Source organism: Phoenix dactylifera, chromosome 2 (genome assembly GCF_009389715.1).
Source record: "Phoenix dactylifera cultivar Barhee BC4 chromosome 2, palm_55x_up_171113_PBpolish2nd_filt_p, whole genome shotgun sequence".
NCBI lineage: Eukaryota > Viridiplantae > Streptophyta > Magnoliopsida > Arecales > Arecaceae > Phoenix > Phoenix dactylifera.
Genome location: NC_052393.1, coordinates 4,044,514 through 4,068,011, shown reverse-complemented (window position 1 = coordinate 4,068,011; position 23,498 = coordinate 4,044,514). Strand labels below are relative to the sequence as shown.

Sequence of the window (23,498 nt, the reverse complement as noted above, 5' to 3'; positions counted from 1 at the left end):
CTCCGAAGGTAGGAGGCCGAGGCTTGCACGGTAACTGCCGCGCAACGACAGCAAGAGGCTGAGGACAATGCCACAATGGTCGCGCAGCGGATTCGGAGAGCCAGAAGGAAGGTGCGGGCCGCCGAAGCCCTGATTAAAGACGGGCTCATCCAAATTCAAAATATGGAGGCTGAGTGCTCTTGGGCTGGCTCGTCCGTCGCAGGCCATATCTCCGAGCTCGAGGCCGCTCTGATCAGCCTGCAGGGCGAGGCCAAGGCCCTGAGGCTAAAGATCGGGCGACTCGAAAATTTCATAAAGGAGTCTGCCCGCGAGGCCATCAGGAGATTCCGCCAGTCAAAGGAATACCTTGACGAGCTGGCAGAGGGGGCTACTACTGCCATGATCTAGGGATTCGAGAATTGTCGTGGCCAAGCGCAACAATTTTGCCCTAGAGTCGACCTTAGTGGCCTTTAGCCGAATCTAGCCGAAGCTGCTGAAGTGGTCAGGGGTGCCGCAAAGGCCATTACCTAAGTCAGGCCAGAGATCATCCCCGAAGTCACCACTGGGACAGAATTAGAAGTCGTTCCCGAGGCTGGCATCAAAGCTGAAGGCGCCCTCGAGGTTAGCCTAGACGCCGCTCCTAAGGCCGCTAAAGGAACGGAGGCTGCCCCTGATGCTGATGTAGAGGTCATCTAGGTCGACTAGCTTTTGTTTTTATTTCTGTAAAGTCGGCCGCCTGGGCCTTTTGTATTTACCCGACCTCGAGGTCGGGGTCTCTTGTATTTGGCCCTTGGCCCTTTTTTGATATCAATAAAGTTTGCATTTCTTTATGCATGTTGTACCCTTGACCAAGTATTTGAGCTCGTTTTGCTTTGCTTTTGGAATCTGGCTAGGCATTCGAGCTTGTCCTGCTTTGTGTCCAGTTATCAAAATTCGAACTGCGTAGCTTAGGTCTGGGCCTATCTTGCATAGCAGGAGCCGCATTGGGCATTTGCCGAAGTCCTTATGCTCGGCATTTACTTCCATCTCGGAGATAATCCTTCAGTCGAACGAGCTTGTAGCTCTTCATTTGATATCGCAGGTCACCTTAAGCCTGGCTCAAAGGGCGACGCTGGCAAACAAGGAAAATTGATTCGAGACTAGCTCGAGAATAGAAATCTGCTCGATGGTTGACACCAGCTCGAGAATAGAAGTCCGCTTGAGGGTTGACACTAGCTCGAGAATAGAAATTCGCTCGAGGGTTGACACTAGGTCGAGAATAAAAACGAGCTCAAGGATAAGTACCAGCCCGAGAATAGAAGTCCGCTCGAGGGTTGACACCGGCTTAACAATAGAAATCTGCTCGAGGGTTGATACCGGCTCGAGAATAGAAATCCGCTTGAGGGTTGACACTAGCTCGAGAATAGAAGTCCGCTCGAGGATTGACACCGGCTCGAGAATAGAAACGAGCTCGAGGGTAAGCACCAGCCCGAGAATAGAAATCCGCTCGAGGTTTGACACCAGCTCGAGAATAGAAATGAGCTCGGCTCTTCATTTGATATTGCAGGTCACCTTGAGCCCGGCTCGAAGGGAAACGCTGGCGAACAAGGAAAACCGATTCGAGACCAGCTCGAGAATAGAAATCTGCTCGAGGGTTGACACCAGCTCGAGAATAGAAATTCGCTCGAGGATTGACACCAGCTTAAGAATAGAAACGAGCTTGGGGGTAAGCATCAGCCCGAGAATAGAAGTCCGCTCGAGGGTTGACACCAGCTCGAGAATAGAAACGAGCTCAGGGATAAGCACCAGCCTTAGAATAGAAGTCCGCTCGAGGGTTGACACCGACTCGAGAATAGAAACAAGCTTGGAGGTAAGCATTAGTCCGAGAATAGAAATCCGCTCAAGGGTTGACACCGGCTCAAGAATAGAAACAAGCTCGGAGGTAAGCACCAGCCCGAGCTGGAACGGATTAAGCTGCTGCATCAGTTGGGACGGGAGCGGCCATAGGAATTCTTTGCAGAGTTATATGGGCGCCGCTTTTCGAGGCGTCACTAGATGGAAAGCGAAGAGTCGGGCATCAGTGGCCCGTCCTCCGAAATGGCTCTCATAACTATTTCAGTCTTCGAGGTTATGACCTAGGAAGGTCCGCCTAGGAAGCCTCTGGGTATGCCACATGGTGAGATCCAGTTAGTTAGGCATTTTGTTAACCCAATCCGAGCCGTTGAAATAGGCTATATAATACCTTAAGGAAGGAGGTCTCGGGGCCTTCACTCAGTTTCTCTCATTTTCATCTCCTTTCCTAGCTACCATCCTTGCTGTGAGAAGTTGTAGGGATGGTCTTCAGCAATAAGACCCTGATGGCACGACGCAATGGAGTGGTTGCGTCGGATGGAGCTCGGTCTGAGGAGAGGTTGGAGAACCTCATCACTGGCATGACAAAGGGCTCTCGCTACAGGATGCGCTTTGTCTACGCTCACGGGCGCTAGAGAGAATGACGTCCGGGAGGAGTGGGCTCGTCAGGTCGGGCGAGCTCTCGGAGGGGGTGATGATTCGGGATGCTGCAGAGGCTATCACCGTGGCCGGGCCGGAAACTTGTTCAAGCCGATGATTCTTTTTAAGTTTCCTTTTCTCTTTTTGCTTTTGCTAAATAGGCTATTCAGACCTTTTTGTATTCAGCCTGACCATAAGGTCGACCATTTTTGTAATCGTCCCCTGGCCTTTCAGGGAGAATGAAGTGAATTTTCTTTTCCACCTTGGAATCTAGCACAATGTGTTAAACTTGCCTCGCCTGAGTCCTTGTGCCTAATTAGTAAGATCTGCACTGCATAACTTAGGGATTAGCTTGGTCTCCATGTTGCCATGCAACTCCCGCAGAGCTGGCGAAGACTTTGTAGATAAATTCTACAGTTGCAGGGCCCTTTGGCTCCCGATCGAAACTACAGGGCGTCCTGAGGCGAGCTCAAGGGACGACTTTGTAGATAGATCCCATAATCGCCGAGCTTTCCGGGCCGAGCTCGGATGATACATCCCTTAATGTGGCAGCAGCGGGGGAGATTCCTTTGGCTCGTCGAGCGCCCCGAACTTAGCTCAAGGGACGTCGTTGTAGATACCTGCGGTCGTGGAAGCTCTTTGGCTTGCAATTGACACAGCGCAAGGCATCCCGAGTTGAGCTCGAGGGATGACTTTGTAGGTACCGCAAGGTGTCCACCGCCTGAATCGGAGCGTACTAGTAGAATACTATGGACGGGAGAGCTCTTCAATGGCCCCCTATTGATGCCGCAGGGGGCCCCCTACTCAAATCGGGGGCACACCTGTAGAATACTGTAGACGGGGGAGCTCTTCAACGGCTCTCCGTTGATGCCGCAGGATGCCCCCCACTTAGATCGAGAGTGTACTTGTAAAATACTGCGGACGGGGGAGCACTTCAACGGCTTTCTGTTGACGCCGCAGGCTGCCCCCCACTCAGATCGGGGGCGCACTTGTAGAATACTGGGGACGAAGGAGATCTTCAATGGCTCTTTATTGACGCCGCAAGACGCCCCCCACTTAGATCGAAAGCGTACTTGTAGAATACTGCGGATGGGGGGTGCTCTTCAACGGTTCTCCGTTGACATCGTAGGGTGCCCTCCACTCAGATTGGGGGGCGCACTTGTAGAATACTACGGACAGAGAAGTTCTTTAGCGGCTCCCCATTGACGCCGCAGGGCGCCCCGAGCCGAGCTCGAGGGACGACTTTGTAGATAGATCCTGCAGTTGCGATGCTCTTTGGCTCTCAGTTGAAACTACAGGGCGTCCCAAGCTTAGCTCGAGGGATGACTTTGTAGATAGATCCTACAGTTGCGATGCCTTTTGGCTCTCGATTGAAACTGCAGGATGTCTCGAGCCGGGCTCGAGGGATGACTTTGTAGATAGATCCTACAGTTGCGAGGCTCTTTGGCTCTCAGTTGAAACTGCAAGGCATCCCGAGCTAGGCTCGAGGGACGACTTTGTAGATAGATCTTGCAGTCGCAAGACCCTTTGGCTCTCGGTTGGCACTGTAGGGTGTCCTGAGCCGAGCTCGAGAAACGACTTTTTAAATAGATCTTGCAGTTGCAGGGCCCTTTGGCTCTCAGTTCAAACTGCAGGGCGTTCCGAGCTTAGCTCGAGGGACGAGTTTGTAAATAGATTATACAGTTGCGAAGCCCTTTGGCTCTCGGTTGAAACTGCAGGACGTCCCGAGCTGGGCTTGAGGGACAACTTTATAGATAGATCCTGCAGTTGCGAGGCCCTTTGGCTCTCGGTTGAAATTGCAGGGCGTCCCGAGCCGAGCTCGAGGGACGACTTCAGAGATAGATCCTACAGTCGCGAGGCCCTTTGGCTCTCGGTTGAAGCTGCAGGGCATCCCAAGCCGAGCTCGAGGGATGACTTCGGAGATAGATCCTACAGTCGTGAGGCCCTTTGGCTCTGGTTGAAACTGCAGGGCATCCCGAGCCGGGCTCAAGGGACGACTATGTAGATAGATCTCGCAGTTGCGAAGCCCTTTGGCTCTCGGTTGAAACTAGAGGGCATCCCGAGCCGGGCTCGGAGGACGATTTTGTAGATTTGTCAATATATAACTCGCACTATGGGGGCAACCGGAATGCGTCGAGCCCATTAGGAAGTTTCAAAGATACTTTGGGAAAATTCCAGAGGGTAACTTTATTAATTGACACATTTTGAGATTTAAAAATTCTGATCTGGAGGGGCTAAGGTCCCATCCGGGGGTTATAGCTTACATCCTAGGTCGTCAGACCCGGACTGATGGGGGTGCGGCCTCGTCCTTGCCCCCCCGGAAGTCAGAAAGCTGCTAGCGTGCGGGATGCGCAGGTGCGGTGTTGATGGTGCCTACGCTGGGGCGATTGTTGTCGGGCCCGTTGGGTGGCTCTAGGCTCTATGCCTCGAGCTCCATTCTATCGGCTTGCCCACAGACAAACCGTCTCAGCAGATCTTGGCGGACAATCGCTTCAATCTTATCACGGAGCTGGTAACAGTCTTTCGTGTCATGACCGTGGTCTTTGTGGAAGTGTCAGTATTTGTCTGAATGCTTCCGCGACCCTGACGGTCGCATTTTCGGTGGAGGTCAAAAATAGCCGCAACCCTCGATTTCCATGAGGATCTCTGTCTGGAAGGATGTAAGGGGAGTGTACTTTTTGAAACCTTGGAGGGGGGCATAATTACTGGACCTTCAGGGGGATCTGCTCCTCGATCAATGGCGCTCTTCGTGGCGTTCTACAACTTGAGCCAGAGCATCTGAACTTGTCGCCCCACTTTCTCAACTTTTCTATCGAGCTCGGCGATTAATGAGGCTCCTACCGGTTGAAGGCTTTGAACAGCTGTGGTAAGAGCTTGGACTTGCTAAGCGAGGAGGTAAAACTGCTATGGCTAGACCTGAGGAATCTGGTTTGCTGGTGTGGGCGCTGCAGGAGGTGGACTTTGAAGGGAGTAGCCGGGCATTGGTACTCGGCTGCTCGATATGTTTGGAGCTCCGTGACTCCTTAGCCTCATGATCACGACTCAGGCCCTTCTTCTAGCGCCAAATATTATGGTTCAAATCTGTCCCGAGGGTGACCATGCCGGAGGAGTCGAGGGAGCTGCCGGAGTGTGGAAGAAAAAGATGGAAGCCACTTCCCACGCGGTGGCGTACGTGCACAAAGCCTTACCGGTTTTTCTGGTGAGGGCCCTCCGACGATCAAGTCAGTGTGGTATTCAGTTGGTCCAGCAAAAAAGTTCCTTAGGTGTTACCTAATGGGGTCATTTATAGCCCCGGTGGTGGCGCCCAGGTGGCGGAGGTATGGCCCATTTTCATCATGAGTGGAGATGGTGTGCAGCCAGAGCTTGCTTGTGGCGCATGGTGCGGTCCATCCTTGTGAGTGGTAAGACATTGACAGTCGTAGCAGGGTATGGCTAGAGTATCATGGCGCTATTCTTGACTGTCGTGAGCCAGCAAGCATGGCGTAGTGGTGTCGCGATGTACGGCTACGTAGGAGGGCGTAGGCACGCACATGGATGCAGCCGTTGGCAAGGCCAAGTTTGTTGAGAGGTCGCATCATGTATTTGGCGAAGTCGGCTTGACGGGTGCTGAGGTTAGCCTAGCACCCCGGGTTTCGAGGTGTGCTCGGCAGAGCGCCCCGAGGTCAAGGGTCGGGGCGTATCATAGGCGAGGGTGCCCCGAGCTCAGTTGGGGCGCGTCGGCGAATAAGGAAGGTGCCCCGAGCTTGGTCAGGGCAAGTCGGCGAATACAGAAGGCGTCCCGAGCTTGGTCGAGGCGAGTCCGCGAATACAGGAGGCGCCCCGAGGTCGAAGAAATTTTTAGGACGTCCCATACTTGGGCACGGAACGTCATCATGACAATTAGAAGATTGCTGTAGGCCGCGGCAGCGGAGATATTCGGCCGAGGTCAACTGTGCCTTCGGCGGAGTCTGGGCTCGAACTGGCTCTGGGCGGGGCCGATATCCGGCCCGGTCGGTGCTGGGGCCTATTTGGCCGAAATTGAGTGGCCCTCATTGTTGTAAGTAGGACGATCCATTTTCCATCAACATATAAAGTCGATGTGATCGTATGCTTAACAAGTCACGATTTGTCAAATTAACTGAAACATTGCAGATACCAATTGAGGAAATGGATGCAGGTAAGCACAAGACAACAACGACACAGCTGACAAAAACTGATGGCAATATGTAAATGAAACGACGCATAAATGAAAAGCATGTAGATTAATGTACCTGGTTTCGATGTTTCCTAGAAAGCCCATTTTAAAAGGTTGTGCTCTAATGAATCAAATATCGTTGAAACTCGAAAGCAGCAGCATGCCTTAAAGCCAACATGAAAGGATTCACGAAAATGGAGCATCCACTGCAATGGTTACTGCTATGAGGCTTCCTAATAGAAAGCATTCATGATGAAGTCAAGAGAAGTGCTCGTTGTAAAGAAAGGACATCAAAATCCATTAATAGCACACAAGTAGTTTGTTATAACTGTCATCCTTCAACATGTCATGACATGCGATCTAAATATGTTTGGTAAGTAGGATATGACTTGATGTGACTACGGACTTGCTATGGGGCAGGTAGTTATTATTTATTGCCATAGTAATTGGGAGGATAGGAGTATCACTCCTCGTCATTGTCGAGGTCAATATGAAGGATGTTGAAATCCATCTCTAGGTAAAATCGAAGGACTTGAGCTCGATAGTCTTCAAAACCTTTTGCAAACGCATTGGTGGCATTCTCAACAGACTTCGCCTTAAATTTATCTGAAGCAAAGAACTCCTTAAGCGCCCGAGTGGCCCTCTCTTAGGCCCTACTAGCCATCTCCTTGGCCTTGACAGCCTCCTACTCGGCCTGACCAATTTTCGCAAATAGCTCTGCTACTCATTGTTCGAATGCCAAGAAGGCCACTCTAGCCTCAGAAAGATGGCTGTCGGATATCATTGCACGAGTTCGAGTAGTCGAGGCTTGCACTTCTACTAACTCAATCTTTTCCTTAGCCTTCCTCGCCCTCTCCTCAGCTAGCCGAGCTAGCTCCTCTGCCTGCTTAAGATCGGCCCTTGACTTCACCTCGACCTCAGTAACTTTCTGCTCGACAGCCTTCCATTTCGCCTCAACGTCCGAGACATGATGCCTAAGCGTCATAATGGCCTCGTACATATAACAAGCCTTGTGAGCATGTTGCAGAAAAGAAGTGATCAATATCCGAATTAAAACACTTTATAAAATATTAGTACAGAAACTTACCCAGATGATCGAGGTAAAAGTTCTGTCAATTAAGTCATTGACCTGGACAGATCTTACGATATTTTTATCACCCTACAGCTAAACATCATGAACTGTCTCTGGACACCTAAGGAGACAACAAAGCCGAGTCTAAAGCTTTAACCGACCACCTCGGGATGTAGAATTCAGAAGCAACATGACCCAAGGACAGCATGACCCTAGGAGCTCGATGTGGAGGATGGAGCTACGGAGCTGTGTTCCAGTGGAGCTGATGAAATTAGACTAGCTTGGGTTGAGGTAGAAGCATCGTATGATGTCGGAGAGGCAGTCAGAGCGGCGATGGATAGCTAGGCAAGGACAAGCCCTTCTAGAGGAGCGACCAGATGGGTGACATGATCTCGACCTCAGGATTGAGCTCCACACTTTCTATTCGAGGTTCCGGCACTTCAGGAATAGAGACCTTAGGAATAGAGGCCTCAACCATGGCCTCAAAAAGACCTGAAGTAGATTCTTTCTTCATCTTCTTCTTCTGAGGAGTTCCAACCCCAGATGTCACAGCCGCTCTCTTGCACATAGATTTCGAATCAATGTTAGGTTAGTCTTCATAGCTGCAACAGCTGCAAGGCTGACGAGAATGTTAGACAATAGAACTTAATGACGAGGTGAAAAGATTAAAAATCTAAAGAATTTTATCCTAAGGGTCGGTTGGGCTGAAGCCAACATTGATTAGTGTTTCCTTGGATAACAATTTTTGCAACAGACAAATCATCAATTTAAAAAGAGTGTCCAAGGATCCCTGATCATCACTGGACAACTGTGGAGGTCAGTTCAAAGACCTCTGAAGTGTCGCCTACAGGGTCTCAAACCACCATGGCTGCTCAGAAGAAACGAAAAAAGATGTCTCCTTCCATCCGTGAATAGAAGAAGTACCTCGAATCAATTAGCGGCTTTTCTGAGGAGAAAAATACCACCAATTACTTTTTCGAGGATGCCTCTTTAAAGTGAAGCATCCCCCAAAAAAGAGAAACCAAGGCATGGATGTTATGAAGAAAATAGAGGGCAAAAATACCTATGATGACCCGTAAGAAGTTCGGAACTAGTTGAGTCTGGATGAGGTTATAAACCCTCATCAACTGAATGATGAAAGGGTGGAGGGGCAATCTAAGCCCAGCTTTGAGAGCTTTCTAGTACAGGTCGAACTGAGAAGGAGCAGGATTAGTTACCCGATCCTAGGACCGGCGAGCTCAAAAGTGAACTTGGAAGGAACGAAATGTTGGGCTCGAAGCAAGTCCATCTTCTCTTAGGTAAGAACTGACACCTCGTATTCTAGGCCAGAGTGGACTTCAGGCTTAGCCACACTGGGATGTGAGGAATGCCGAGCTCGAGGAGATTGGTCGGATGACCAACTCGCCGCTAAAACCTTGATATCAGCCTCACTCGTGTAGAAAATAGAAAAGACAAAAGAGAGAAAAAAAAAAAAGGAAAAGAAAGGAAAAATACGAGCAGCCAAAAAGCAGACTTTCATTCAGTGAGAGGACTTTCTCAACTAGTAAAAGAACTAGAGAAAAAGTGAAAAAAAAATACATTCTAGAACTGCAACAAATATATGCATCTGTGCTACTTCAGCAAAGGTTGCCTCTTCCCAGATTCAAGCTTGACTTGTCTGCCGCACCTAGGTTCAAGCTTTTGCAGGTCCTGCAAAGATCAGCTATTCATTATCAGTCCAAGGGAGAAAACAAACCAGAGAAATGCATCAGATGTGGAACGTAATAGAAAAATAATTTTTTACAAACTACACACAGCATCTCCTTGAAAAAACTAATGAAGAAGATATACCAAAGAGTCTAGAATCTATCAGTGGAAAACAACTAAATGAGAAAAATAGAGACTTTTATCGATTGAAAGGGTTTCTGTAATGAATGTTTAAGATATTTCATCACAGAATATAGGAAGTGATTATGGCGATCATGCATGGCAAAGACTTAAAAATTCAAACTAAACTTCGATTATGGAGATGATGCACGGAAAAGACTCAAGAAATCAAACTAAACTTGATGGTCAGATAATCCTCAGAGTCTCAGATGTTGGATACATCAAGCTGAAGTTGCTCCAAAATGAATTTTTTAAAAAATGATAGGATAATCTGAATATTCCGTGTCTCCAACACGCTTTCTTCATCCTTGATTTGGTAATATCAACCAGCAAAAACGCATTGCGACATTTTCTTGCCTTTCTTTAATAAGTAGTATCACCTTTATCTGACTAAAGCGTGGGTGTCTCGCAGAAAGGATAAAAGTCAAGGATCGCAGAAGAATTGAGCAAGTTGTGGATCGCAGATATGAAAGATCAATCACTAATAAAGAAAGTTACAAATGTCAGCTGTCGAATCATACCCCTTAGTGAGACTGACAGAAAAGCACCGGGGGTCAAAAGTCAACCAGAAAAAAAAAAATCCCAGCCAAGTAAAATTGTCATGTTAGAAGGTTCCGTCATCCAACTTGGTGCTAATTATGACTTGTTCTGCAATATTACATATGAAAATTTACTTTTATAACCTAGTAAATTAAAGAGGAGAAATTATGTTCTTCGCTACTCAACATTTAAATCCTAGATTGCTCTAAGTATTGCTCAGTATTTACTTCTTAGACAATAAACACCTGTCATATACACGATTGCGTACAGCTCATAGTTACAGATCTAGCCAATACTACAGCATAGCGCAGTTGTACATACTATACAAGCCACTATGAGTCACCACATGTTTATATATGCATATATGTTGCTAAAATAGAATATCTCATCGAGTGGGATTGGTTTCTCCTTTTTTTCTCCCACCATTGCCAGAGTTTTTTTTTTTTGGCAAGCATGAAGAAGTGCAAATCACAAGTTTGGAAGTGAAAAAAAAAAAAGTAAATTGAGAAATATTCTATGATTTGAAGAGATGAGCATAGGGTTGGTGGTTTTTAGATGATTTTATTCCTATCGTGCTGAAGTTGGATTTTCATGGAATCAGATTATGTTGGATATGGATGTTGTCTTCACCGGGTGAAAAATTGCTCTTCCCACAACTATCATTTTGAAATTACTAAACATGTGACATAATAATTAGGTTTCCCCATTCCAAAGTTGTCTTTTGAGAAGTGACCTTTGCACATCTCTGAGGACATCATTGCCTTTTGGATTGGATTAATTATTATAATTACCTATCTATCCCTCTATATGATAGTATCATGAGATATTTATATAATGTCCTATAATTTCCACCATACAATCTCACTATCTCTTTTTCTTTAGATTTTATTTGTTTCACTGAATATAATATTTCTTTTCTAGTGATCTATGGATAAATTCTGTACAAAATATGCTTTCAGATCTGGCAATCAACCATGTGGTTAGTTACAGCTTAAGATACTTACAGGTTTGGTAGCTTGGATAGAAATTTCCAGCTATTAAGGGCATGCCCCAAGCTTGATGCGGAATATTGGCAGCTTGGTTCAAACTGTTTCTAAGAAATTCATCCAACAAATTATTTCCTCAAAAAACATCCTACAGAATATTCAAATTTCAAGAGCGTTCATTTGAATATTTTCTTAACAAAGTCTCTACTCGACCAACATTTTTGAAGTCCAATGAAAGATCCTAAACTTGAGATTCTCTCCCTTAGAGCAAATTAGTGAGCATGCATACTTTCATGATTGAAACGGAGACTCATTAAAAGCTAAACTATATGGATCACTGGAGGCTTCAGACCCATGTTCTTTTTTATTTTCTGAAATCTAGAAAGCATTATATCAATGCATGTGTTAATAGACCGTGTCAGGGTAGCATTAATGCATAATAACATAAACAAAGGAGGAGGAGAGAAAACATTAACTGCAAAACGTATGTGCAATACCGACATGCCATATTTATTCGAGGCCAGATTTGTAAATCATTTTATCTACTTAGCTATTTGTTGTCACTGAAATCCTACCCCATCTTCTCAAAACTTTTGTAGAAAGATTATCCGATTCTTCTCAATCCTTTTTCCTAACCTGAAGATATAACTCCAAGCCTCTACCTTCAACGAGAATATCTGTCAATCATCATCGTATGTGTAACAACTTAAGATCTCACCCAAAATGACCAACTAAAAGGTATTGTTTGGGTTCCTTGATCCTATATAAGTATCCAAGATCTACCCAGCGAATAACCGATGTGGAACTAAACACAAGCCCGCACGGATCATCACACTATGTGCCCACAATCTATTTATACCTTTTTTTGTACCCTGTTATTTTAATGGTTTCACACGCCCTTGCATTCTCAGTTCTACTTTTCTTCGTTTTTTTTGTGGGTCTGAAAATACTCAGAAGTTTACATTATTATAACTAAGAAACTTGTACAAGATTAGCCTATATTAGGGTATTAGGGTCTATAGACAAAGCATGGTTTTCACTGCTATTTCATACATTAAGCAGGTATGGCTTAAGAAAAAAAATGATCTCAACTAGACAACTGTTGGTCTGTATGAAATGGCTCCTCCTATATTGCTTTTGAGCCTTGATAACAAATGATGTAGGCTCAGTGGGGTAAAAACTTTAACATACATGACTAAAATGTAATTAATTGTTAAAGCAAAAAATGTTTGAAGAGTGAAGGCTTGTGTAATATAAATTATTGAGCCACAAGCTAGGTAATAAGGATGAATCAACCTACAAAGCAATGGCTCGTGGAAATCATTATGAACACAAAAAGGCAATTGGCACATCAATCTAATTCCTACACCTAATTAAACTTCTTTACTTATAAAGCATTGTCATTGCATGATTTCAAACGAGATTCAGCTCGGCAGTTTAAGTGCAAAACTGTGCTGTAGGAATGATTGTACAATTGGCAGAGCATAAGCCATAAACTGCAATATCATCAAACTACAGTTTTAGTTCCGAATCAATGTTAGTTTCCTTTTCCAGAAAATATTTTCAGGAAGCCACACAATGCCATCTCACATCTAATTCCGACACCTAATTAAACTTCTTTACTTATAAAGCATTGTCATTGCATGATTTCAAAGGAGATTCAAACTGAAAAGGATAAAACGAACTGAAAAGCAAAAAATTGAAGGACTTCAAACACACCTATCCCATGCCTAAGTTCATAAAGCATGATTTACTGAAGCATCACTCAACTAAAATTTTAGTGAGTCCTACATCACCTTTCAAGAATAATAAAAAAGAAGATAAAAATTGAAATATTGAAACTTCTGTCTCATATAGATAAGAATCAAAAGTGTCATGAGAGGACAATCACATTAAGCGAATCATTTTTCTATATAGGAGATTGCAGAAAGCAAGTGTGCATTGTAACCTCATGCCAAGTCAAAAGTTCTATCAAGGCATATAAGATTATCAATGTATCAGCACTAAGCTGCTTGTTTAACAACATTTATTCTCCAGTGCGAGGAAAAGTACAGCAGATCAAATATTTCAGCTCGGCAGTTTAAGTGCAAAACTGTGCTGTAGGAATGATTGTACAATTGGCAGAGCATAAGCCATAAACTGCAATATCATCAAACTACAGTTTTAGTTCTGAATCAATGTTAGTTTCCTTTTCCAGAAAATATTTTCAGGAAGCCACACAATGCCATCTCACATCTAATCAGATAAGTAACCAAGACTGTAAAATAATTTCAAAGTATAGAAGATGGTTTTCAATCATTACCTGAACTGGACTCTATTCCAACATTTTGCAGAGATTGAGCTCGATCCAAAAAGGAGCCAGCCGCTTATTCGACGTTGAATCCGCCCAAGTACGAATTATTCGTTCATGGTTGCCGGTCTCGAAGTCAAAATCATCTATTTCATGAAAATCGCCCTTCAGCTGTCTATATGAAAAGCCAGAAGCACTGCTATAGAAAATGCAATCTCCTCTGCGTCCAGGAATAGCCCAACCGAAAACAAGGTAGGTCGGAAATAGCTCCATTGCCATGTACAATTTATTTCCATGAATGCCTTCGATCTTATTCCATCCGGGTGCGTTCCCCTGCTTCAACTCAAATACTCCAATAAAATGATCGAAAGGTTCATCATCAAAATCAGCATCATCGGGGACAAGATCTGCATGATATTGAACAAATAACAACAACTGCGTAGATGTTGTCACGAAAAACAGATAACACCCCTCAAGATCAATATTCGGCAAATTGATCGGCTCAGGGTTCAAAGGGGAAGCAATTTTACAAACCGAAGCATTGCTTTGCATGTCGGTCATATAAAGGCTCCCCTCATGGTGCGCCACGGAGACGAGCTCAGTGACCAAACCGGTATTCATCACGGTCCATGATTCATCTCCCAATTTACAGAAGGCGATTTCACGGGAGTTACGATAGCACTCGGCGACCACCACCACGGAATCCCTCGGGTCCAAGTTCGGGCTCAAAAGCAAGTACGCCTTCCACGAGAATTCGAAGCCGGTCAGGTGGAGGAAACCATCGGTGGGAGGGAGCTGGACTTGGGCCCCGGTGAGGGGGTTCAGCAAGAAGAGGCGTCTGCACCAGTATCTGAGGTCGAGCAGGAGGAGCCAGCCGCGGGAGGAGGCGAGGATTACTCTGTCGACGAGGTCGGGGATGAGGAGAGTGCGGATCTCCCTGGTGGGGAGGCTGAGAACGTGACGTTGTAGGGAGTGGGGGTCGTAGGGGAGCACGAGGAGAGGGAGGTGGGAGGGAAGATTGGTGGGTTTGGCGAAGGAGCGCCAGGACTTGCAGACGCAACGGAAGTGGAGGTAATCGGCGGCGCGGGTGAGCTTCTTGACGATGACGTCCAGGATATCGGTAGAGAGATCGGGCCATCGGGTGACCCACCTCCTGCTGCTTCTTTCGCCGGACGCCATTGTTGCCGCTCGGAAAAAAGGAGGTGGAGGTGGTGGTGGAAATGGGATGAGTCTATAGGGTTTCTTTTTCCTGGTTGCGTTTCTTGATCGAGATCGCGCCCTTCCGATTCTTGCAAGAACACAGCTACGAACGAAACGAACATTTAACATAAAATCAAATTTACGCCATTCGCCCTAAAACCCGCCTTTCCGCTCCACCGGCTATTTTACTAATTTTCATAATCAAATAAGCGGAGAGTAAGGCTGCAGATGGTTTGGGTTGGGTTGGCCCATGATCCGACCCAACCTGATCTGAATTGGAGGACCCATAGAGTTGAGTCGGATCTTAAAATTGGACTCATTGTATTTTTCAGATCAGATCTGAGTTTACTGAATCTCGATCCAACCCAAACCTGACCCAATCCTTTTTTTTATTGGGTCAATTTTGGATCGTTTACCCAACGACCCGAATCGACCCAACTTAAACCAGAATTACTAGTTTCCACCAACTATTTTACTAATTTTCATAATCAAATGATGGAGAGATAGCCAATACTCTCATGCAACCAGATCTAAGATCCTAGCCACAAACTATCTTGATTAACGGTGGTGATACAAAAGATTGGTGGCCGGATGGGATAAAACCATGGACCCTACATTGGAATTATATTATATACATGGGCATTACAGAAGGACTTACCAAGCTGGAATTTTCCTTTCTGAATCAATGTGGGTTAACCAAATTAACAGCACTTAGATATTGAAACGAATACTTCGGTGCACGAGCAACCATGACATTGTCATAGGCAATGATTGTTGAATGCATCCTGTAATAATCTAGAACCTCACTTAAAATAGTTAGTCGGATGGTATTATTTGAATTTTTTGATCCTGGGCTAGGTTTGTTCTGATACAAATTGTAATAATCCAGAATCTCACCCCAAATGAGTAATTAGAAGGTATTATTTGGTTCCTTGATTCTGCATTAATGCTCAAAATCTAACCAGCGAATAACCGATATGGGACTAGATACGCGCTCATACGAATCCTCACAATTTCCTCTAAGATTGACTTTGAGTTTTGACACCAAAGAAACAGTACAGAAGGTAATTATTGTTGGTTAAAGTAGCTAGGGAAGGAAATATTAAGAAAGTTTGATGAGTCACAAGCTAGTAATAATCATAAAGAACAAAGCTCTCTGAAGGAATCACTTCCAGAAGCCATTAAAATAAGTTCCTAGAGCTGATCAAAGTACTTCGCATATTCTAACAATGCAATGACCTTTCAGGTCAGAATATCCGACTAGAACCGGATGGAACTGGGTTAAAAGGAAAATGCAAATACTATGGAAATTTGGGGGAGGTGAAAGCATGACATTGTAGTAAACCACACTTTCAAAAATTTAGAAGTTATGAACCTATGCTGTTAAAGTTGTGTATCATAAAGCTAGTAATCAGCGTGTCATGCGAGGACAATCACATTAAGGTGGATCATTAAAGTACAAAGAAGCTGAATATCCCCTGTGTCAACCATGGGGTCAGCTCGTCAAGATGTTCTATCAAGATCTTGATGTGTATTATCTACTGTTTACATATAAACTCGATGTGATCGAATGCTTAACAAGTCACAATTTGTCAAATTAACTGAAACATTGCAGATACCAAATGAGGAAATGGATGCAGATAAGCACAAGACAACAACGAAACAGCTGACAAAAACCGATGGCGATATGTGAATGAAACAACGCATAAGTGAAAAGCATGTAGATTAATGTACCTGGTTTCAATGCTCCCTAGAAAGCCCATTTTAAAAGGTTGTGCTCTAATGAATCAAATATTGTTGAAACTCGAAAGCAGCAGCATGCCTTAAAGCCAACATGAAAGGATTCACGAAAATGGAGCATCCACTGCAATGGTTACTGCTATGAGGCTTCCTAATAGAAAGCATTCATGATGAAGTCAAGAGAAGAGCTCGTTGTAAAGAAAGGACATCAAAATCCATTAATAGCATACAAGCAGTTTGTTATAACTGTCATACTTCAACATGTCATGACATGTCATCTAAATATGTTCGGTAAGGAGGATATGACTTGATGTGACTACAGATTTGCTATGGCGCAGGTAGTTATTATATATTGCCATAGTAATGGGGAGGATAGGAGTATCACTCTTCGTCATTGTCATCCTCTTCATTGGACTTGAGCTCGATACTCTTCAAAGCCTTTTGCAATGGCATCGGTGGCATTCTCAGCAGACTCCACCTTAAATTTATCTGAAGCAAAGAACTCCTTAAGCGCCCGAGTGGCCCTCTCTTCGGCCTTACTAACCTTCTTCTTGGCCTTGACAGCCTCCTACTCGGCCTGACCAATTTTCACAAATAGCTCTGCTACTCATTATTCGGACGGCAAGAAGGCCTCCCTGGCCTCAGAAAGATGGCTGTCGGATATCATTGCACGAGTTCGAGCAGTCGAGGCTTGCACTTCTACTGACTCAATCTTTTCCTCGGCCTTCCTCGCCCTCTCCTCAGCTAGCCGAGCTAGCTCCTCTGCCTGCTCAAGATCGGCCCTTGACTTCACCTCGACCTTAGCAACTTTCTGCTCGATAGCCTTCCATTTTGCCTCAACGTCCGAGACATGATGCCTAAGCGTCATAATGGCCTCGTACATATAACAAGCCTCGTGGACATGTTGCAGAAAAGAAGTGATCAATATCCGAAGTAAAACACTTTATAAAATATTAGTATAAAAACTTACCCAGATGATCGAGGTAAAAGTCCTATCAATTAAGTCATTGACATGGACAGATCTTACAATATTTTTATCACCCTACAGCTAAACATCATGAACTATGTCTCTGAATAACCGAGGAGAAAACAAAGCCGAGTCTGAAGCTTTAACTGACCACCTCGGGATGTAGAACTCAGAGGCAGTATGACCCAAGGAGCTCGATGTGGAGGGCGGAGCTACGGAGCTGTGTTCTAGTGGAACTGTTGAAATTAGACTAGCTTGGGCTGAGGTAAAAGCATCATATGATGTTGGAGAGGCAGTTAGAGTGGTAGTGGACAGCTAGGCAAGGACAAGCCCTTCTAGAGGAGCTGACTAGATGGGTGACATGATCTCGACCTCAGAGTTGAGCTCCACCCTTTCTGTTCGAGGTTTTGGCACCTCAGAAACATAGACCTTAGGAATAGAGGCCTCAACCATGGCCTCGGAAAGACCTGAACTTGATCCTCTCTTCGTCTTCTTCTTCTGAGGAGTTTCAACGCCAGATGTCGCAGCTGCTCTCTTGCACATAGATTTTCGAATCAATGCTAGATTAGTCTTCATAGCTGCAACAGTTGCAAGGCTGAGGAGAATGTTTGACAATAGAACTTAATGACGAGGTGAAAAGATTAAAAATCTGAGGAACTTTATCCTAAGGGTTGGTTGGGCTGAAGCCAACATTGATAAGTGTCTCCTCGAATAACAGTTCTTGCAACAGACGAATCTTCAATTTAAGAGGAGTGTCCAAGGATCCCTAATCGTCACCGGACAACTATAGAGGTCAGTTCAAAGACCTCCGAGATGTCCTCTATAGGGTCTCAAACCGCCATGGATGCTTAGAAGAAACGAAAAAAATGTCTCATTCCAACCGTGAATAGGAGTACCTCGGATCAATTAGCGGCCCTTCCGAGAAGAAAAATATTACCAATTACTTTTTTGAGGATGACTCTTTAAAGTGAAGCATCCCCAAAAGAGAGAAACCGAGGCATGAATGTTATGAAGAAAATAGAGGGCAAAAATACCTATGATGACCTGTAAGAAGTTCGGAACTAATTGAGTCTGGATGAGGCTATGAACTCTCATCAACTGGATGATGAAAGGGTGGAGGGGCAATCTAAGCCCAGCCTTGAGAGTTTCTTTGTACAGGTCGAACCGAAAAGGAGCAGGATTAGTTACTCGGTCCTCAGGACCGGCGAGCTCAAAAGTGAACTTTAAAGGAACGAAATATTGAACTCGGAGCAAGTTCATCTCCTCTTGGGTGAGGACTGGCACCTCGTATTCTAGACCAGAGTAGACTTCGGGCTTAACCACACTGCAATGTGAGGAAAGCCAAGCTCAAGAAGATTGGTCGGATGACCAACTCGCCGCTAAGATCTTGATCTCAACCTCGCTCGTGTAGAAAATAGAAAAGACAAAAGAGAAAAAAAAAGAGAAGGAAGGAAAAATTCGAACAGCCAAAAGTGGACTTTCATTCAGTGAGAGGACTTTCTCAACTAGTAAAAGAACTAGAGAAAAAGTGGAGAAAAAAAATACATTCTAGAAATACAACAAATACATGCATCTGTGCTACTTCAGCAAAGGTTGCCTCGTCCCAACCACCTCAGGATGGAGAACTCAGAGGCAGCACGACCCAAGGAGATCGGTGTGGAGGACGGAGCTACAGAGCTGTGTTCTAGTGAAGCTGATGAAATTGGAACAGCTTGGGGTGAGGTAGTAGCATCATATGATGTTGGATAGGCAATCAGAGCGGTGGTGGCCAGCTAGGCAAGGACAAGCCCTTCTGGAAGAGCCAACCTGATGGATGACATGATCTCGACCTCAAGGTTGAGCTCTACACTTTCTGGCCGAGGTTCCAGCACCTTAGGAATAGAGACCTTAGGAACAGAGGCCTCAACCATGGCCTCGAAAAAACTCGAAGTAAATCCTCAATTCGTCTTCTTCTTTTAAGGAGTTTCACCCCCAAATGTCGCAGCTGCTCTCTTGCGCATAGCTTTTCGAATCAATGCTAGGTCGGCCTTCATAGCTACAACAACTGCAAGGCTGAGAAGAATGTTAGACAATAGAACTTAACGATGAGGTGAAAAGATTAAAAATCTAAGGAATTTTATCCTAAGGGCCGGCTGGGCTCAAGACAACATTAATTAGTGTCTCCTTGGATAACAGTTCTTGCAACAGACGAATCTTCAATTTAAGAAGAGTGTCCAAAGATCCCTTATCGTCACCGGACAACTGTGGAGATCAGTTCAAAGACCTCCAAGGTGTCCTTTAGAGGGTCTCAAACTGTCATGCTCTCAAAGGAGTACCTCGGATCAATTGATGGTCTTTTCCGAGAAGAAAAATATCACTAATTACTTTTTTGAGGATGCCTCTTTAAAGTGAAGCATCCCTAGAAGAAAGAAACCGAGGCATGGATGTTATGAAGAAAATAGAGAGTAAGAAAACCTACGACAACCTGCCATGAGTTCAAAACCAGTTAGGTCTGGATGAAGCTATAAACCCTCATCAACTGGATGATGAAACGGTGGAGAGGCAATCTAATCCCAGCCTTGAGAGTTTCCTCATACAAGTCGAACCGAGAAGAAGGAGGACTAGTTACCCAGTACTCGGGACCGGTGAGCTCAAAAGTGAACTTAGGAGGAACGAAGTATTGAGCTCGAAGCAAGTCCATTTCCTCTTGGCTGAGGACTGACACCTCGTATTCTAAGCCAGAGTGGACTTTGGGCTTAGCTACACTGGGATGTGAGGAATGCCGAACTCGAGGAGATTGGTCGGACGACCAACTCGCCGCTAAGAGGACGACCAACTCGCCGCTAAGACCTTGATCTCAGTCTCGCTCATGTAGAAAATAGAAAAGACAAAAGAGGGAAAAGAAAAAGAAAAGAAAAATTCGAGCAGCCAAAAAGCGGACTTTCATTCAGGGAGAGGACATTCTCAACTAGTAAAAGAACTAGAAAAAAAAGTGGAAAAAAAAAAACAAAAACATTCTAGAACTGCAACAAATATATGCATTTGTGCTACTTCAGCAAAGGTTGCCTCTTCCCAGATTCAAGCTTGACTTGTCTGCTACACCTAGGTTCAAGCTTTTGCAGGCCCTGCAAAGATCAGTCATTCATTATCAGTTCAAGGGAAAAAACGAACCAGAGAAAAGCATCAGATGTGGAACGTAATAAAAAATATTTTTTTACAAACTACACACGGCATCTCCTTGAAAAAACTAATGAAGAAGATATACCAAAGAGTCTAGAATCTATCTGTGGAAAACAACTAAATGAGAGAAACAGAGACTTTTATAGATTGAAAGGGTTTCTGTAATGAATGTTTAAGATATTTCATCACAGAATATAGGAAGTGATTATGGCGATCATGCACGGCAAAGACTTAAAAATTCAAACTAAACTTCGATTATGGAGATGATGCACGAAAAAGACTCAAAGAAATCAAACTAAACTTGATGGTCAGATAATCCTCAGAGTCTCAGATGTTGGATACATCGAGCTGGTGTTGCTCCAAAATGAATTTTTAACAAAATGATAGGATAATCTGAATATTCCGTGTCTCCAACATGCTTTCTTCATCCTTGAATTGGTAATATCAACCAGCAAAAATGCATTGCAACACTTTCTTGCCTTTCTTTAATAAGTAGGATCACCTTTATCTGACAAAAGCGTGGGTGTCTTGCAGAAAGGATAAAATAACAAGAAAATAGTGTGGCATCAACGTAATTTTCTCCAAATATACACGGCACAAAGGACATAGTAAAACCAGAGGAGCAGATTAGCCTAAGAAACTTGTACAAGATTAGCCTATATTAGGGTATTAGGATCTATAGACAAAGCATGGTTTTCACTGCTATTTCATACATTAAGCAGGTATGGCTTAAGAAAAAAAATGATCTCAACTAGACAATTGTTGGTCTGTATGAAATGGCTCCTCCTATATTGCTTTTGAGCTTAGATAACAAACGATGTAGGCTCAGTGGGGTAAAAACTTTAACATACATGACTAAAATGTAATAATTGTTAAAGCAAAAAATGTTTGAGGAGCGAAGGCTTGTGTAGTATAAATATTTGAGCCACAAGCTAGGCAATAAGGATGAATCAACCTACAAAGCAATGGCTCGTGGAAATCATTATAAACACAAAAAGGCAATTGGCACAGCAATCTAATTCCTACACCTAATTAAACTTCTTGACTTATAAAGCATTGTCATTGCATGATTTCAAAGGAGATTCAGCTCGGCAGTTTAAGTGCAAAACTGTGCTGTAGGAATGATTGTATAATTGGCAGAGCATAAGCCATAAACTGCAATATCGTCAAACTACAGTTTTAGTTCTGAATCAATGTTATTTTCCTTCTCCAGAAAATATTTTCAGGAAGCCACACAATGCCATCTCACATCTAATCAGATAAGTAACCAAGACTCTAAAATAAATTCAAAGTATAGAAGATGGTTTTCAAGCATTACCTGAACTGGACTCTATTCCAACATTTTGCAGAGATTGAGCTCGATCCAAAAAGGAGCCAGCTGCTCATTCGACGTTGAGTTACACCAGCTACGAATTATATGATCATCGTAGCCGATCTCGAAGTCGAAAGCATCTATTTCATGAAATCGCTCTTCAGCTGTCTATATGAAAAGCCAGAAGCACTGCTATAGAAAATGCAATCTCCTCTGCGTCCAGGAATAGCCCAACCGAAAAGAAGGTAGGTCGAAAATAGCTCCATTGCCATGTACAATTTATTGCAATGAATGCTTTCGATCTTATACCATCCGGGTGCGTTCCCCTGCTTCAACTCAAATACTCCAATAAAATGATCGAAAGGTTCATCATCAAAAACAGCATCATCGGGGATAAGATCTGCATGATATTGGACAAATAACAACAACTGCGTAGATGTTGTCACGAAAAACAGACAACACCCCTCAAGATCAACATTCGGCAAATTGATAGGCTCAGGGTTCCAAGGGGAAGCAATTTTACAAACCGAAGCATTGCTTTGCATGTCGATCATATAGAGGCTCCCCTCATGGTGCTCCACGGAGACGAGCTCAGTGACCAAACCGGTATTCATCACGGTCCATGATTCATCTCCCAATTTACAGAAGGCGATTTCACGGGAGTTACGATAGCAATCGGCGATCACCACCACGGAATCCCTCGGGTCCAAGTTCGGGCTCAAAAGCAAGTACGCCTTCCACGAGAATTCGAAGACGGTCAGGTGGAGGAAACCATCGGTGGGAGGGAGCTGGACTTGGGCCCCGGTGAGGGGGTTCAGCAAGAAGAGGCGTCTGCTCCAGTGTCTGAGGTCGAGCAGGAGGAGCCAGCCGCGGGAGGAGGCGAGGGTTACTCTGTCGACGAGGTCGGGGATGAGGAGAGTGCGGATCTCCCTGGTGGGGAGGCTGAGAACGTGACGGCGTAGGGAGCCGGGGTCGTAGGGGAGCACGAGGAGAGGGAGGTGGGAGGGAAGATTGATGGGTTTGGCGAAGGAGCGCCAGGACTTGCAGACGCAACGGAAGTGGATGTAATCGGCGGCGCGGGTGAGCTTCTTGACGATGACGTCCAGGATATCGGTACAGAGATCGGGCCATCGGGGGACCCACCTCCTGCTGCTTCTTGTTTCGCCGGACGCCATTATTGCCGCTCGGAGAAAAGGAGGTGGAGGTGGTGGTGGAAATGGGATGAGTCTATAGGGTTTCTTTTTCTTGGTTACGTTTCTTGATCGAGATCGCGCCCTTCCGATTCTTGAACGAAACGAACATATAACATAAAATCAAATTCACGCCATTCGCACTAAAACCCCGCCTTTCCGCTCCACCGGGTATTTTACAAATTTTTATAATGAAATATGGAGAGTAAAGGCTGTAAATGGGTTGAGTTGGCCCATGATCCTACCCAACCCGATCTAAATTGAAGGACCCATGGAGCCGAGTCGGGTTTTAAAATTGGACTCATTGTATTTTTCAGATCGGATCTGAGTTTACTGAATCTCGATCCAACCCAAACCCCACCCAATCCTTTTTTTTATTGGATCAATTTTGGATCGTTTACCCAACGATCCGAATGGACCCAACCTAAACCCGAATTACTAGTTTCCACCAACTATTTTACTAATTTCCATAATCAAATGATGGAGAGATAGCCAATACTCTCATGCAACCGGATCTAAGATCCCAGCCGCAAACTGTCTTGATTAACGGTGGT

General features: G+C 44.7%; 2 protein-coding genes and 1 long non-coding RNA gene across 3 annotated transcripts; all 3 read right to left on the bottom strand.

Moving 5' to 3' along the window:
• Window positions 1-9,197: 9,197 nt before the first annotated feature.
• LOC103706178 (F-box protein SKIP23-like) lies at window positions 9,198-14,752 on the bottom strand. Its single transcript, XM_008790216.4, has 2 exons — window positions 13,389-14,752; window positions 9,198-9,383 (listed from the first exon to the last, which is right to left on the bottom strand). Exon 1 carries the CDS (start codon window positions 14,703-14,705, stop codon window positions 13,401-13,403), a length of 1,305 nt encoding a protein of 434 aa, XP_008788438.3. The 5' UTR covers window positions 14,706-14,752; the 3' UTR covers window positions 9,198-9,383; window positions 13,389-13,400.
• Window positions 14,753-20,181: 5,429 nt separating this feature from the next.
• On the bottom strand, window positions 20,182-22,204 carry LOC120104386. Its single transcript, XR_005506796.1, has 2 exons — window positions 21,761-22,204; window positions 20,182-20,387 (listed from the first exon to the last, which is right to left on the bottom strand). It is a non-coding gene; the product is annotated as an uncharacterized LOC120104386 (long non-coding RNA).
• Window positions 22,205-22,225: 21 nt separating this feature from the next.
• On the bottom strand, window positions 22,226-22,929 carry LOC120104555 (F-box protein SKIP23-like). Its single transcript, XM_039115860.1, has 2 exons — window positions 22,359-22,929; window positions 22,226-22,248 (listed from the first exon to the last, which is right to left on the bottom strand). The coding sequence occupies exons 1-2, from the start codon at window positions 22,927-22,929 to the stop codon at window positions 22,226-22,228; spliced, it is 594 nt and encodes a 197-aa protein (XP_038971788.1).
• Between the last annotated feature and the right edge of the window lie 569 nt (window positions 22,930-23,498).